This window comes from Dendrobates tinctorius, unplaced genomic scaffold, assembly GCF_039654945.1.
Source record: "Dendrobates tinctorius isolate UK_male_01 unplaced genomic scaffold, ASM3965494v1 ptg000240l, whole genome shotgun sequence".
In the NCBI taxonomy this organism is placed as follows: Eukaryota; Metazoa; Chordata; class Amphibia; order Anura; family Dendrobatidae; genus Dendrobates; species Dendrobates tinctorius.
Window position 1 is genome coordinate 9084527 of NW_027361907.1, and position 13799 is coordinate 9098325.

Sequence of the window (13799 nt, forward strand, 5' to 3'; positions counted from 1 at the left end):
TCAGGAGTGATCCTCACCCTCACCACACCGGAGATATTCACAAGGTCTTGCATTACCTTCCCGAATCTTCCAATGATTCTCCCAATTAGACCTTTGGGAACTGAAACTATCTCTTTCCGCAAACCCAACCGATCCATAGCCTCCCTTTCTAACCCTAGGCGTCGAGAAACTTTCATATTACTCCGCCTAACCAACTGTTTGACATGGAGACACTGCAGATGCATGTTTTTCAGGACAGCCACCCGCTTTGCTGTGTCTTCCCTGGCTGACATTATCACCAACTGCCGAGTCTCAGGCGCCTAGTGCACCTTACACGCTTTGAACGCCTCTTTGAAAGCATCATGCACACCTTCCTCAGCACAGGCCTCTTGCATGTCTTTTGGTACATCAATTCCCAACTTGAAGGTCGTGGCCTTGCTCTCTTCCTGGGCAGGAGGCTCTTACTTTACCACGGACACTTCCCTCACTACAGTTGACCCGACCGGGTGACTGTCTTCAGTTCTTAGCTCCCCAACTTCACGAGATCTCATCTCTTCATGACAGTCTGCCAAGACGGGCACCAGCAGCTCCGTTCTACCACCAGTCGGACCCGGTCGCTGTTCATCACTGTCAAAGTTCTTCTCCCGCAGAAGACCACTTACAGTTTCTCTGAGCTCCAAGACTTCTTTCTCGAGCTCCTCAACCCTGTGCTCGGCCATTTGTCTCAGGACTAGAGTTGAGCGATACCGTCCGATACCTCAAAGTATCGTATCGGATGGTATCGGCCGATCTTTAAAAAAAGTATCGGTATCGCCGATTCCGATACCGGAAGTCCCATTCAAGTCTATGGGACTTCCGGTATCGGAATAAGAAAAACCCTTTCCTGCCCTTGTACAGCCTCTCTGGGGTCTGTACGGGCCTTTCGGGGGGCTGTGCCGGCCTGCCAGGGGGTCTGTGCAGGCTCCGGTGGTCTGTGCCGGCCTGCCGGTGGTCTGTGCAGGCTCCGGGGGGCTGTGCCGGCCTGCCGGGGGGCTGTGCCGGCCTGCCGGGGGGCTGTGCAGGCATCGTCCGATGGGACTACAAGTCCCATCGGGCGATGCCTGCTACCATGACAGTGATTGACACATTAGCCAATGATGGGACAGTAGTAGTCCCATCATCCGGCTAATGTGTTAAATGTTAAAAAAAAAAAAAAAAAAATACTACATACATACTACATGCATGCTACATACATACTACATGCTACATACATACTACATATATACTACATACATGCTACATACATACTGCATGCTACATACATACTACATACATACTACATGCATGCTACATACATACTACATATATACTACATGCATGCTACATACATACTACATGCTACATACATACTACATATATACTACATACATACTACATACATGCTACATACATACTGCATGCTACATACATACTACATACATACTACATACATACTACATGCATGCTACATACATACTACATGCATGCTACATACATACTACATGCTACATACATACCACATACATACTACATACATACTACATGCTACATATATACTACATGCATGCTACATACATACTACATGCTACATACATACCACATACATACTGCATACATACTACATACATACTACATGCTACATACATACTACATATATACTACATGCATGCTACATACATACTACATGCTACATACATACCACATACATACTACATACATACTACATACATACTACATGCTACATACATACTACATATATACTACATACATGCTACATACATACTACATGCTACATACATACCACATACATACTACATACATGCTACATATATACTACATGCATGGTACATACATACTACATATATACTACATGCATGCTACATACATACTACATGCTACATGCATGCTACATACATACTACATACATACTACATGCTACATACATACCACATATATACTACATACATACAATACATTCATACAATACATACATAGACATACAGTACATATAACATAGAGTAACATACTTACCAATACTTGTCACATTGTTCCCCGAAGCCATTGTCTTTTCCGGAATAAATATTAACATAACAAACCACAAAAATACTCACCCACGATCCGAAGCAGTCCACGAGTGTGTCCCACGACGATCTTGGGTAGAGAACTGCAGCATCAGCTGTTGCTGCCGTTCTCTACGGGCTGCAGGAATCCAATGACGGAAGGTAGGTATCCTTCCGCACTGTATTCCTCCGCCACTTAAAAAAAAAAAAAAAGTCCCTAGTCTCACTTTATGCCATTGCTGTGTGGGAAATTCCCACGCAGCAATGGCATAAAGTGAGACTAGGGACTTTTTTTTTTTTAAGTGGCGGAGGAATACAGTGCGGAAGGATACCTACCTTCCGTCATTGGATTCCTGCAGCCCGTAGAGAACGGCAGCATCATCTGATGCTGACGTTCTCTACCCAAGATCGTCGTGGGACACACTTGTGGACTGCTTCGGATCGTGGGTGAGTATTTTTGTGGTTTGTTATGTTAATATTTATTCCGGAAAAGACAATGGCTTCGGGGAACAATGTGACAAGTATTGGTAAGTATGTTACTCTATGTTATATGTACTGTATGTCTATGTATGTATTGTATTAATGTATTGTATGTATGTAGTATATATGTGGTATGTATGTAGCATGTAGTATGTATGTAGTATGTATGTAGCATGCATGTAGCATGTAGTATGTATGTAGCATGCATGTAGTATATATGTAGTATGTATGTAGCATGCATGTAGTATGTATGTAGCATGCATGTATTATATATGTAGCATGTATGTAGTATGTATGTGGTATGTATGTAGCATGTAGTATGTATGTAGCATGTATGTAGTATATATGTAGTATGTATGTAGTATGTATGTAGTATGTATGTAGTATGTATGTGGTATGTATGTAGCATGTAGTATGTATGTAGCATGCATGTAGTATATATGTAGTATGTATGTAGCATGTAGTATGTATGTAGTATGTATGTGGTATGTATGTAGCATGTAGTATGTATGTAGCATGCATGTAGTATATATGTAGTATGTATGTAGTATGTATGTGGTATGTATGTAGCATGTAGTATGTATGTAGCATGCATGTAGTATGTATGTAGCATGCATGTAGTATGTATGTAGCATGCATGTAGTATGTATGTAGTATGTATGTAGTATGTATGTAGCATGCAGTATGTATGTAGCATGTATGTAGTATGTATGTAGTATATATGTAGTATGTATGTAGCATGTAGTATGTATGTAGCATGCATGTAGTATGTATGTAGCATGCATGTAGTATGTATGTAGTATGTATGTAGTATGTATGTAGCATGCAGTATGTATGTAGCATGTATGTAGTATATATGTAGTATGTATGTAGCATGTAGTATGTATGTAGCATGCATGTAGTATGTATGTAGCATGTATGTAGTATGTATGTAGTATATATGTAGTATGTATGTAGCATGTAGTATGTATGTAGCATGCATGTAGTATGTATGTAGTATATATATATTTTTTTTTTTTTAACATTTAACACATTACTCGGATGATGGGACTACTACTGTCCCATCATTGGCTAATGTGTCAATCACTGTCATGGTAGCAGGCATCGCCCGATGGGACTTGTAGTCCCATCGGACGATGCTTGCACAGACCCCCGGACATCAGCACAGCCCCCCGGCAGGCCGGTACAGACCCCCACAGGGTGCACAGACCACCGGCAGGCCGGCACAGCCCCCCGGCAGGCCGGTACAGACCCCGGGCAGTCCACACAGCCCCCCGGCAGGCCGGCACAGCCCCCCGGCAGGCCGGCAGAGACCCCCGGAAGGCCCGAAATGACGGCGCATCATGATGCGCACACACCGCGCATCATGATGACGTCAGGCCGTCAATCAACTGAACTTCCGATTCCGATGCCGAATTCCGATATTGAAAAAATATCGGAAGTCGGTATCGGAATTCCGATACAGCAAGTATCGGCCGATACCCGATACTTGCGGTATCGGAATGCTCAACACTACTCAGGACTCTTTCTTGTTCGAGATGTCCTTCCACTGTCTCCTTTATCAGCTTTATCTCACGATCCTGTTCTCTTTTGGCCAGCACGTGTCTCACCACTACCTCTTTAATTGTATTGTCAAAGGGTACCACTGGGTCAGTCCCACCAGTCGAGTGAACCCTCCCGTTACCGTTTAACTGAGTTTTTACCCCAGTCGTCTCATCTCCCAGCCCACCATCCGTCATATCACCAGACGTCAGGTCCGTAAGTTGGGCAGATGTACTTCTTCCGGTCAGTTCTACCTCTGACCTGTCCACGTCAGGAGCCGTCACTGTCTGTGTCTGCTGGCCCCAAAGTCGAAACGTCTCCATCATCCGACCATACATCATCAAACAAAACAAAGTCCCGGCCCCTCTCCAAGGCATAGACTAAGTCCCGTGGTATCCCGCCCCCTTGGCACTCACCACCTTTGTTCCCCTTGATCATTACTCTGTCTACTGCATAGTTCACCGTGACCCCATGTTTACAGCGAACCCTGGCGTTTTTCTCGGTCAGAGATAAAACGAGAGGAGTTCCTGTCAGAGTCACCTGACTCTCTGAGTCCAGTCTACCAGAGACTCCTTCCCAGTGCAGCATCACGGTACACACCTGTGGCCCGTCATCCGGAAAATACATGCCGCACTCCTCAAAACTCATACAGACACACTGCGCTTTCCCAGACATACCCAGTGAGGCATCCAGTGCTGCCATTTCCTGAACCACCCCAATTTGGGACGCCGCCCCCTCCCGGGACTCCACCCCTTTTTGGGTTACCACGCCAATTTGGGTCACCGCCCCCTCTAGGACTCCACCCCCTATTGGGCTACCACCCCGATTTGGGCCACCGCCCCCTTTCGGGACTTCCCCATGTCTGTTATACCGGTCTTCTCAGACCACAGTTCACACAACACAGTTTGTCTCTTTTACGATACCACACAAGTCTTTGCTGGCACCACCACAGCTCCTGCTGTCACCGATCACCGAAACCACCTGCTGCTGTTCACACACACAGCGGCTGGTGTCCTCTTCGTAACCCCGCCGAGTTACAGGAAGCTGCTTGTCCTCTTCGTAACCCCGCCGAGTTACAGCAAGCCGCTTGTCACCTTCTGGACTCCCACTGAGCCACCGCAGGCTGAGTTGAGAAAAGAAAAAAAAAAACCACACAAAACTCACGTGTCCTTTCTGTGTGATCTTCAGGACGTACCGTCTCCGCCTGAGACCGTCCAACACACAGGGCGCACCGGGTGCTATTCAGGGAGCCGACCCTCCTCCCAGGGTTTCCCAACACACCGGCCTCACCAGGTCCAGGGGCTTAGCGGGTGCTCTTCAGGACAGCCGTCTCCACCTAAGGCTGCCCAACACTCACGCCTCACCAGGTCCAAGGTCATACCGCGTGCTCCAGGGATCCGATTCTTCTCCCAGAACCTCCCAACACTGAACTTCCAGGACCTTGCTCACTGAACCCTCCAGGTACACAGTCTTTATCACTGACCTCGGTCAGTACAACACGAACACCCGTCCGTTACCTGTGTCAGCCCCACAGGTCCTCAGATACCTCTTCTCCACAGAGGCACCCTATAGCAAACACCAGTCTCTTTCTCACTGACCCCGGTCAGTACAACACAGTTTTCACGACCGTCACCTGCTGGCCGCGCAGGTTCTCGGACCCCTCTACCGCAGAGGTATCCTACAAGTCTCTTTCTCCTGGGGAAACGGCCGCACTGAGCTCACCGATCCGGACAGTGCCTTACTCACTAGGCCGCCCCACGGTTCCAGAACCACAGCCGGGCAGTGCCTTCCCCAACCGTCAGCCTTCTGGCTCAGCGTTGCCCTTAGCAACTGACTTTGCAGTCCTCTTCCGTTGCTCCTTGCAACAAGGCTACAACAATGCCTGCATTCTCCACCAATTGTGAGGTAGCGCTGTCATTTAAGTAGGGGATACTCGCTCAGCAGCCACAAAATCAGATCCGGCACAGATTTTCCATAAAATCATAACAGTCCATGCGGTTTATTAGGCATCATAAACCATGACCAGCAACATAAAGATCATATAAACGGCATAGCGTCCATGACAGAGCTTCACTCCGTTAGCAATGTCCAGTACGCAGGCTTTTCAGCCTCACAGTTATATCTCACCCCGTCAGGGTTCTCTCATGGCTGCTTCTCCATACAGCAGACATTCATTCCCTCCAGGGAACTCTCAGGCACTTGCAGCCATTAAAACAGCGTCCACATGCTGTCAGGAAGGTAGCCACACGAGACCTTCCAAACGGACCAATCGGGTCCCTGCATTCACCCCATGTGACCTACCCTGGCCACATTATATGGTCCATAGCCACGCCCACCGGGTCACATGACTATGACCTCATCACAGGTCCATCACACACACATATACACTTTACAATAGCGTTATTAAACACACCCCCTGGGTGGGTTTGTAGGTAACTAGTCCCTGACACATTGAACCAGCACCTCAGCAGTATCACTACTGATTAACACACACATAAATCTCCATCTCAAGGCCACCCACCTTGAGATACATAACGGTCATTCAGTATCTTGCCATTCATCCACTCTCCTGGGACATCCATAAGGCGCCCCTAGTGGACACAGTGGTCACTACACCACACTGGGTCTGCATCCACCATACACGTGCAGAGTCTGGTGACTCGCTGGACCTCCAAATCCCGACGCGCGTTTTGCGAGCTCGTCTTCCTTCCAGAATAGTAGGCGTACATGCCTGATAATGATGCACATAGGAGTGCATGATCGATCTGCCGGTACCATGATAGTCTATGGCCCCGGGGCGTTAGCGTCCGATGTCTCCTACAAAACGGGATTCAGATGCCATGAACGTGGAGAAAAGAGCAATGTGAACGCATCCTTACCATAAAAGTGATTCTTTCCCTGTATTTTCACCACAAGTGGGCAGTCATGTGACTGCAAGTATAGAGTCACATAATGACTTCAGAATTTTGTGTACAGTGCAGAATCACCTGGCAGCTCAGCTGAGATATCTATTTTAGTAATTACTTTCATTCCACATGTGGAGCACTTTTTTTCTAGGACCCTATGTGGTTGCTTTATTATTCCTCTTAAAAATGTATGACTAAATTGAGTGTTTCCTTGTGGAGGGTGCCATGTCTGCGTAAGGAGACTTATAGGCAATGCAGTGCTCCTCTGGGAATCTAAGTGTGCAAATGGCCTCTTCAGAGAGGGTGAGCACTTGAACTGTAGTGCCACCTAGTGGATTCAGTAATCCATCTTGTTTTAGCCACACATCAATGGTTCCATCAGGGCTTCTTTCTGAAACACTGAAAAACAGGATTTCGGCATATCCATTAGGGGGCCGTTAACTTTAATGATGGAGACGGGGTGTCATTTTGTGCTCTGTCTGACCTAATTTTTGGCTGTGTCTGTTACAGGGCATTTACGCTGCTTTTTATATGTTTTTAAATACAAGTTAAGTGAATGAAGAGACCTGATTTTCATCCCTGCATGGTTGTATGCAGACTGTTATGCATTACGTAGCCACTAGGTGTCAGCAGAGCAGTTATTATGGAAGACATCCAGCAGAAGGGTAAGATGTCCAAATTTCTTGATTTTGTCAGTGTTTTTATAAAAACCTTATACCTTGGAAAGAATTCTCTTTATTGTGGTATCTTTGTGTTTTCACATCTGAAAGTAACGCTACTGACTGATAACGCCTGAGTATTTAGAGCCAAAATCAGCAATGGGTCCAAATCAAAAATACAAATCGTTCCTTATGCTGTGCTCTTTATGTATAAACCACTGCAGATTTTGACTCAAGAATGATGATGGAAAAAAAAGACAAAAAGTAAACAATTGGGAAAGTCATTAGTGTCAGATCAGTCTTTCCATATAGTGTATTTATATTATAAATATATTATAAATATTGGCATTCGTAGTGTTAAATATGAACACCACTGGCTAATCACATGCAAAGAATGTATAATTGAGATGAATATCTTGCGAGATTTTTGGTACATTTTCTGTCCTTATTTGTAGAGACTATAGATATGATCCCTGATCCCCCTGTTTGGACACACTATAGCCTTCATCTACAATCCCACTTATTAGTCCATAAAGTTAATCATGCATTATAAGGTCATGGCATTTTTATGATGTACTGGACATATTACCGTAGGTGGAATCAGGGAACAGCAAAGAGCACTGTTTGGTTCTATTGCCGTGTTATGCATTTGTTATTCTATAGTATGTATTTTATTATGGCAGTTTTTTTATTCTATTTTCTGTACATTATTATGTTTGATGCCATCTTGCCCCAGCTGCTAATAACCTTTACAACAACCACATGCACCATAGAAACTAAATAGTTTAGAGATGTTTGTTGTCCTCCGAGAAGTGTGGCAGGCCCGCTCTGTGACCGGGTCAGAGGTCGTCCTGCAGAGGGGTTGTGCAGGTGAGTGTGACCATTTACCACTTGTGACTGGCGGATCTTGTGTTACCTATGGGTACAAGGGTTGTGCAAACATTGTATGTAGATGAAGAAAAAATGCGGTAAAATAAGAATTCTTTCAAAAAGAGAAGTGTGGCTATGTGCACACGGTGCGGATTCTGCTGTGGAATTTTCTGCGCAGATTTTGCTAATTCTGCAGGTAAAATGACCTGCGTTTTACCTGCAGTTTTAGTGCAGATTTAGTGCAGTTTTTGTGCGGATTTTCCCATGCAGTTTTCACCTGCAGATTTCTATAATGGAGCAGGTGGAAAACTGCAGCAAAACTGCACAAAAGAAGCGACATGCTGCCTCTTTTATTCCGCACCAAATCTGCGCAGAAAAATCTGCAGCATGTGCACAGCGGTTTTTGTTTTACATAGCCTTAAATGGAACTGTACATCACTTGCAGTTCTGCAGGGCCAAATCTGCTGCAGAACTGCACAGAATCTGCACCGTGTGCACAGGGCCTTATTTTTCTCAATTAACAAAATTTAAAGCGAACGAACAAAAGACAATTCTAAGTAAAATCAATATTTGGTATTTTCAATTAATGACATGCTCGGGATTCGGGGTGGCCTTTGGGGATCTTTATGTGGTGCTCTGCTTTACTATTTATACTGATGGCTTATGACAGGTCACTGACCCCTCAGTCACCTGAGTCCTGTTTTACATACTGAATATTATATGTATTGAAAAAAAAAATTACATTTGGCAGGCAGGCGGCGGCGGCGCCCTCGCTGCAGCATGATCACATCTATAACATGCATTAAATTGCTTTATATGCTGATATAATTTTTTTTCTCTGAATAAATTTGTGTGAAAAAGGTGCAGATGGCGCCTATGTAGTATAATCTATCAGCGATCGATAGATGCTACTGCGCAGGCGCCGCTGGCGCCATCTTGCTAGAAGAAAAAAAAATGTCTCCAACAAGATGGTGCCGGCGGTGCGTGCGCAGTAGCATCTATCAGATCGGACAAGTGTATGGAAGCGAGGCCACATCCAATAGACCTGCTTTGGCCGACAGTATGTATAACGCATACATACCCTCCGATCCCGGCTCAGAAACCGGCAAATCCTCGCAGAGCACAGTGTCCATCTACGCCTTCCTAATTTGCAGACCAGTGCAATGGACTCCTTTTTATAATGATTGTTTAGTTTTAATAAATATTTAAATGTTATTGTTTCCATATTTGTAAGTACAGTTGTGGCCAAAAGTATTGACACCCCTGCAATTCTGTCAGATAATACTCAGTTTCTTCCTGAAAATGATTGCAAACACAAATTCTTTGGTATTATTACCTTCATTTAATTTGTCTTAAATGAAAAAACACAAAAAGAATTGTCCTAAAGCCAAATTGGATATAATTCCACACCAAACCTAAAAAAGAGGGTGGACAAAAGTATTGGCACTGTTCGAAAAATCATGTGATGCTTCTCTAATTTGTGTAATTAACAGCACCTGTAACCTACCTGTGGCACCTAACAGGTGTTGGCAATAACTAAATCACATTTGCAGCCAGTTGACATGGATTAAAGTTGACTCAACCTCTGTCCTGTGTCCTTGTGTGTACCACATTGAGCATGGAGAAAAGAAAGAAGACCAAAGAACTGTCTGAGGACTTGAGAAACCAAATTGTGAGGAAGCATGAGCAATCTCAATGCTACAAGTCCATCTCCAAAGACCTGAATGTGCCTGTGTCTACCGTGCGCAGTGTCATCAAGAAGTTTAACCCCTTACCTACAATGGACATAATATTCCGTCCATGTGACCCTGGACCTAATTACTATGGACGGAATATTACGTCATAGCGATCAGCGGCGCCACGTGGTGAGCGCCGCTGATCGCGGCCGGGTGTCAGCTGATTATCACACCTGACACCCGGCACAATGTGTCAGGGGCGGTCACGGACCGCCCCCGACACGTTAACCCCTTGCACACCGCGATCAAACACAATCGCGGTGTACCGGAGTTAAAGGGAAGCATCGGCAGGGAGGGGGCTCCCTCCGTGCTTCCCTGAGCCCCCCACAGCAGCGCAATATGCAGCACTGCTGCGGGGTCTCTTCCCTACAGGTCCCCGGATCCAAGATGGCGACAGGGACCTTCGGAGGCCTGTAGGGAGCTGACTTCCTCAGTGCCTGCAAAGCGCAGGCATGAGGAAGTCTGCAGCACTGCCTGTGACAGATTGCTGATCTGTCACAGTGATCTGTGATGTGACAGATCAGCGATCTATCACAGGACAGTGATGTCCCCCCTGGGACAACCTAATAAAGTTAAAAAAAAGTGTAAAATTAATTTTAAAAAAATCGCTAAATAAATTAGAAAAAATAAAATATTCCCAAATAAATTCATTTTTTGGAAATAAAAAAAAACCAAAACAATAAAAGTACACATATTTGGTATCGCCGCGTCCGTAACGACCTGCCCTGTAAAACTGTTCCATTAGTTAACCCCTTTAGCGAACCCCTTAAAAATTAAAAATAAAAAACGAAGCAAAAAACAATGATTTATTATCATACCGCCGAACAAAAAGTGCAATAACGCGCGATCAAAAAGACGCATATAAATATCCATGGTACCACTGAAAACGTCATCTTGTCCCGCAAAAAATGAGCTACCACACAGCATCATCAGCGAAAAAATAAAAAAGTTATAGCTCGCACTGTTTCCACTGTTTGGGCACATCAGGTGCTCTCCAAATGCAACATGGCGTCGGATCTCAATTCCGGCCAATCCTACGTTGAAAAAGTCAAATGGTGCTCCTTCCCTTCCAAGCTCTGCCGTGCGCCCAAACAGTGTTTTACCCCACATATAGGATATCAGCCTACTCAGGACAAATTGCAAAACAACTTTTGGGGTCCAATTTCTCCTGTTACCCTTAGGAAAATAAAAAATTGGGGGCAAAAATATCATTTTTGTGGAAAAAAATGATTTTTTTATTTTCACGCCCGGGCGTCATAAACTTCTGTGAATCACTTGGGGGTTCAAAGTGCTCACCACACATCTAGATAAGTTCCATGGGGGGTCTAGTTTCCAAAATGGGGTCACTTGTGGGGAGTTTCAATAGTACATCAGGGGCTCTCCAAACGCACATGACACCCGCAGACCATTCCATCAAAGTCTGCATTCCAAAACGTCACTACTTCCCTTCCGAGCCCCGACGTGTGCCCATACAGTAGTTTTCTCCCACATATGAGGTATCAGCGTACTCGGGACAAATTTGACAACAACTTTTGGGGTCCATTTTCTCCTGGTACCGTTGGGAAAATAAAAAATTGGGGACTAATTGATCATGTTTGTGGAAAAAATACGATTTTTTTATTTTCATGCCCGGGCATTATAAACTTCTGTGAAGCACTTGGGGGTTCAAAGTGCTCACCACACATCTAGATAAGTTCCTTAGGGGGTCTAGTTTCCAAAATGGGGTCACTTGTTTAGATACATCAGGGGCTCTCCAAAAGCAACATGACACCCGCAGACCATTCCATCAAAGTCTGCATTCCAAAACGTCACTACTTCCCTTCCGAGCCCCGACGTGTGCCCATACAGTAGTTTTCTCCCACATATGAGGTATCAGCGTACTCAGGACAAATTGGACAACAATGTTTGGGGTCCAATTTCTCCTGGTACCATTGGGAAAATAAAAAAATCGGTGACTAAAAGATCATGTTTATGGAAAAAACATCATTTTTGTGGAAAAAATATGATTTTTTAATTGTACGGCTGTATATTATAAACTTCTGTGAAGCCCTTGGGGGTTCAAAGTTCTCACCACACATCTAGATAAGTTCCTTGGGGGGGTCTAGTTTCCAAAATGGTGTCATTTGTGGGGGGTTTCCACTGTTTTGGTACATCAGGGGTTTTCCAATCGCGACATGGTGTCCGATCTCAATTCCAGCCAAAAACTTCCCTTCCGAGCTCTGCCATGCGCCCAAATAGTGGTTTACCCCCGCAAGTGGGGTATCAGCGTACTCAGGACAAATTGCACAATAACTTTTAGGGTCTTGTTATCCTTGGGAAAATAAAAATTGTTGGTGAAAAGATCATTTTTGTGGAAAAAATATGATCTTTTAATTGTACCGCTGTACATTATAAACTTCTGTGAAGCCCTTGTGCGTTCAAAGTTCTCACCACATATCTACATAAGTTCCTTGGGGGGTCTAGTTTCCAAAATGGGGTTACTTGTGGGGGGTTTCCACTGTTTAGGTACATCAGGGGCTCTCCAAACGCGACATGGCGTCCGATCTGAATTCCAGCCAATTTTGCAATGAAAAAGTCAAATGGCGCTCCTTCCCTTCTGAGCTCTGCCATGCGCCGAAACAGTGGTTCCCCCCACATATCAGGTATCAGCGTACTCAGGACAAATTGCACAATAACTTTTGCAGTCCAATTTCTCCTGTTACCCTTGGTAAAATAAAAAAAAAATTGAACCTGAAGTATTTTTTTTTGTGAAAAAAAGTTAAATGTTCATTTTTTTTTAAATATCCAAAAAATTCCTGTGACGCACCTAAAGGGTTAATAAACTTCTTGAATGTGGTTTTGAGCACCTTAAGGGATGCAGTTTTTAGAATGGTGTCACTTTTGGTTATTTTCCATCATATAGACCCCGCAAAGTGGCTTCAAATGTGATGTGGTCGTAAAAATAAAATGGTATTGCAAAAATGAGAAATCGCTTGTCAATTTTTAACCCTTATAACTTCCTAACAAAAAAAAATTTGGGTTCCAAAATTGTGCTGATGTAAAGTAAACATGTGGGAAATGTTACTTATCAAGTTTTTTGTGTGCTGTATCTCTGTGATTTAAGGGCATAAAAATTCAAAGTTGGAAAATTGCAAAATTTTAAACATTTTCGCCAAATTTCCATTTTTTTCACAAATAAACGCAAGTTATTTGAATGAAATTTTACCACTAACATGAAGTACAATATGTCATGAGAAAACAATGTCAGAATCACCGGGATCCATGGAAGCGTTTCAGAGTTATTACCTCATAAAGGGACAGTGGTCAGAATTGTAAAAATTGGCCCGGGAGTTAACGTGCAAACCACCCTTGGTAGTGAAGGGGTTAAAGCCCATGGCACTGTGGCTAACCTCCCTAGATGTGGACGGAAAAGAAAAATTGACGAGAGATTTCAACGCAAGATTGTGCGGATGTTGGATAAAGAACCTCGACTAACATCCAAACAAGTTCAAGCTGCCCTGCAGTCCGAGGGTACAACAGTGTCAACCCGTACTATCCGTCGGTGTCTGA

At 44.3% G+C, this 13799-nt stretch overlaps 1 protein-coding gene across 4 annotated transcripts in view; it reads left to right on the forward strand.

Annotated features, from left to right (window-relative positions):
- The window catches only part of MCF2L (MCF.2 cell line derived transforming sequence like), a 309764-nt gene that overhangs the window by 56055 nt on the left and 239910 nt on the right, over positions 1-13799 (forward strand). Inside the window, exon 1 of one of the 4 annotated variants that reach the window (XM_073556856.1) lies at positions 7525-7650. The exons of the other annotated variants lie outside the window; for them this stretch is intronic. Within the exon in view, the coding sequence (XP_073412957.1) occupies positions 7629-7650 (22 nt within the window). The 5' untranslated portion in view covers positions 7525-7628. Of the gene's footprint in view, positions 1-7524; positions 7651-13799 lie in introns of those variants that run through there. 4 annotated transcript variants of the gene reach the window in all.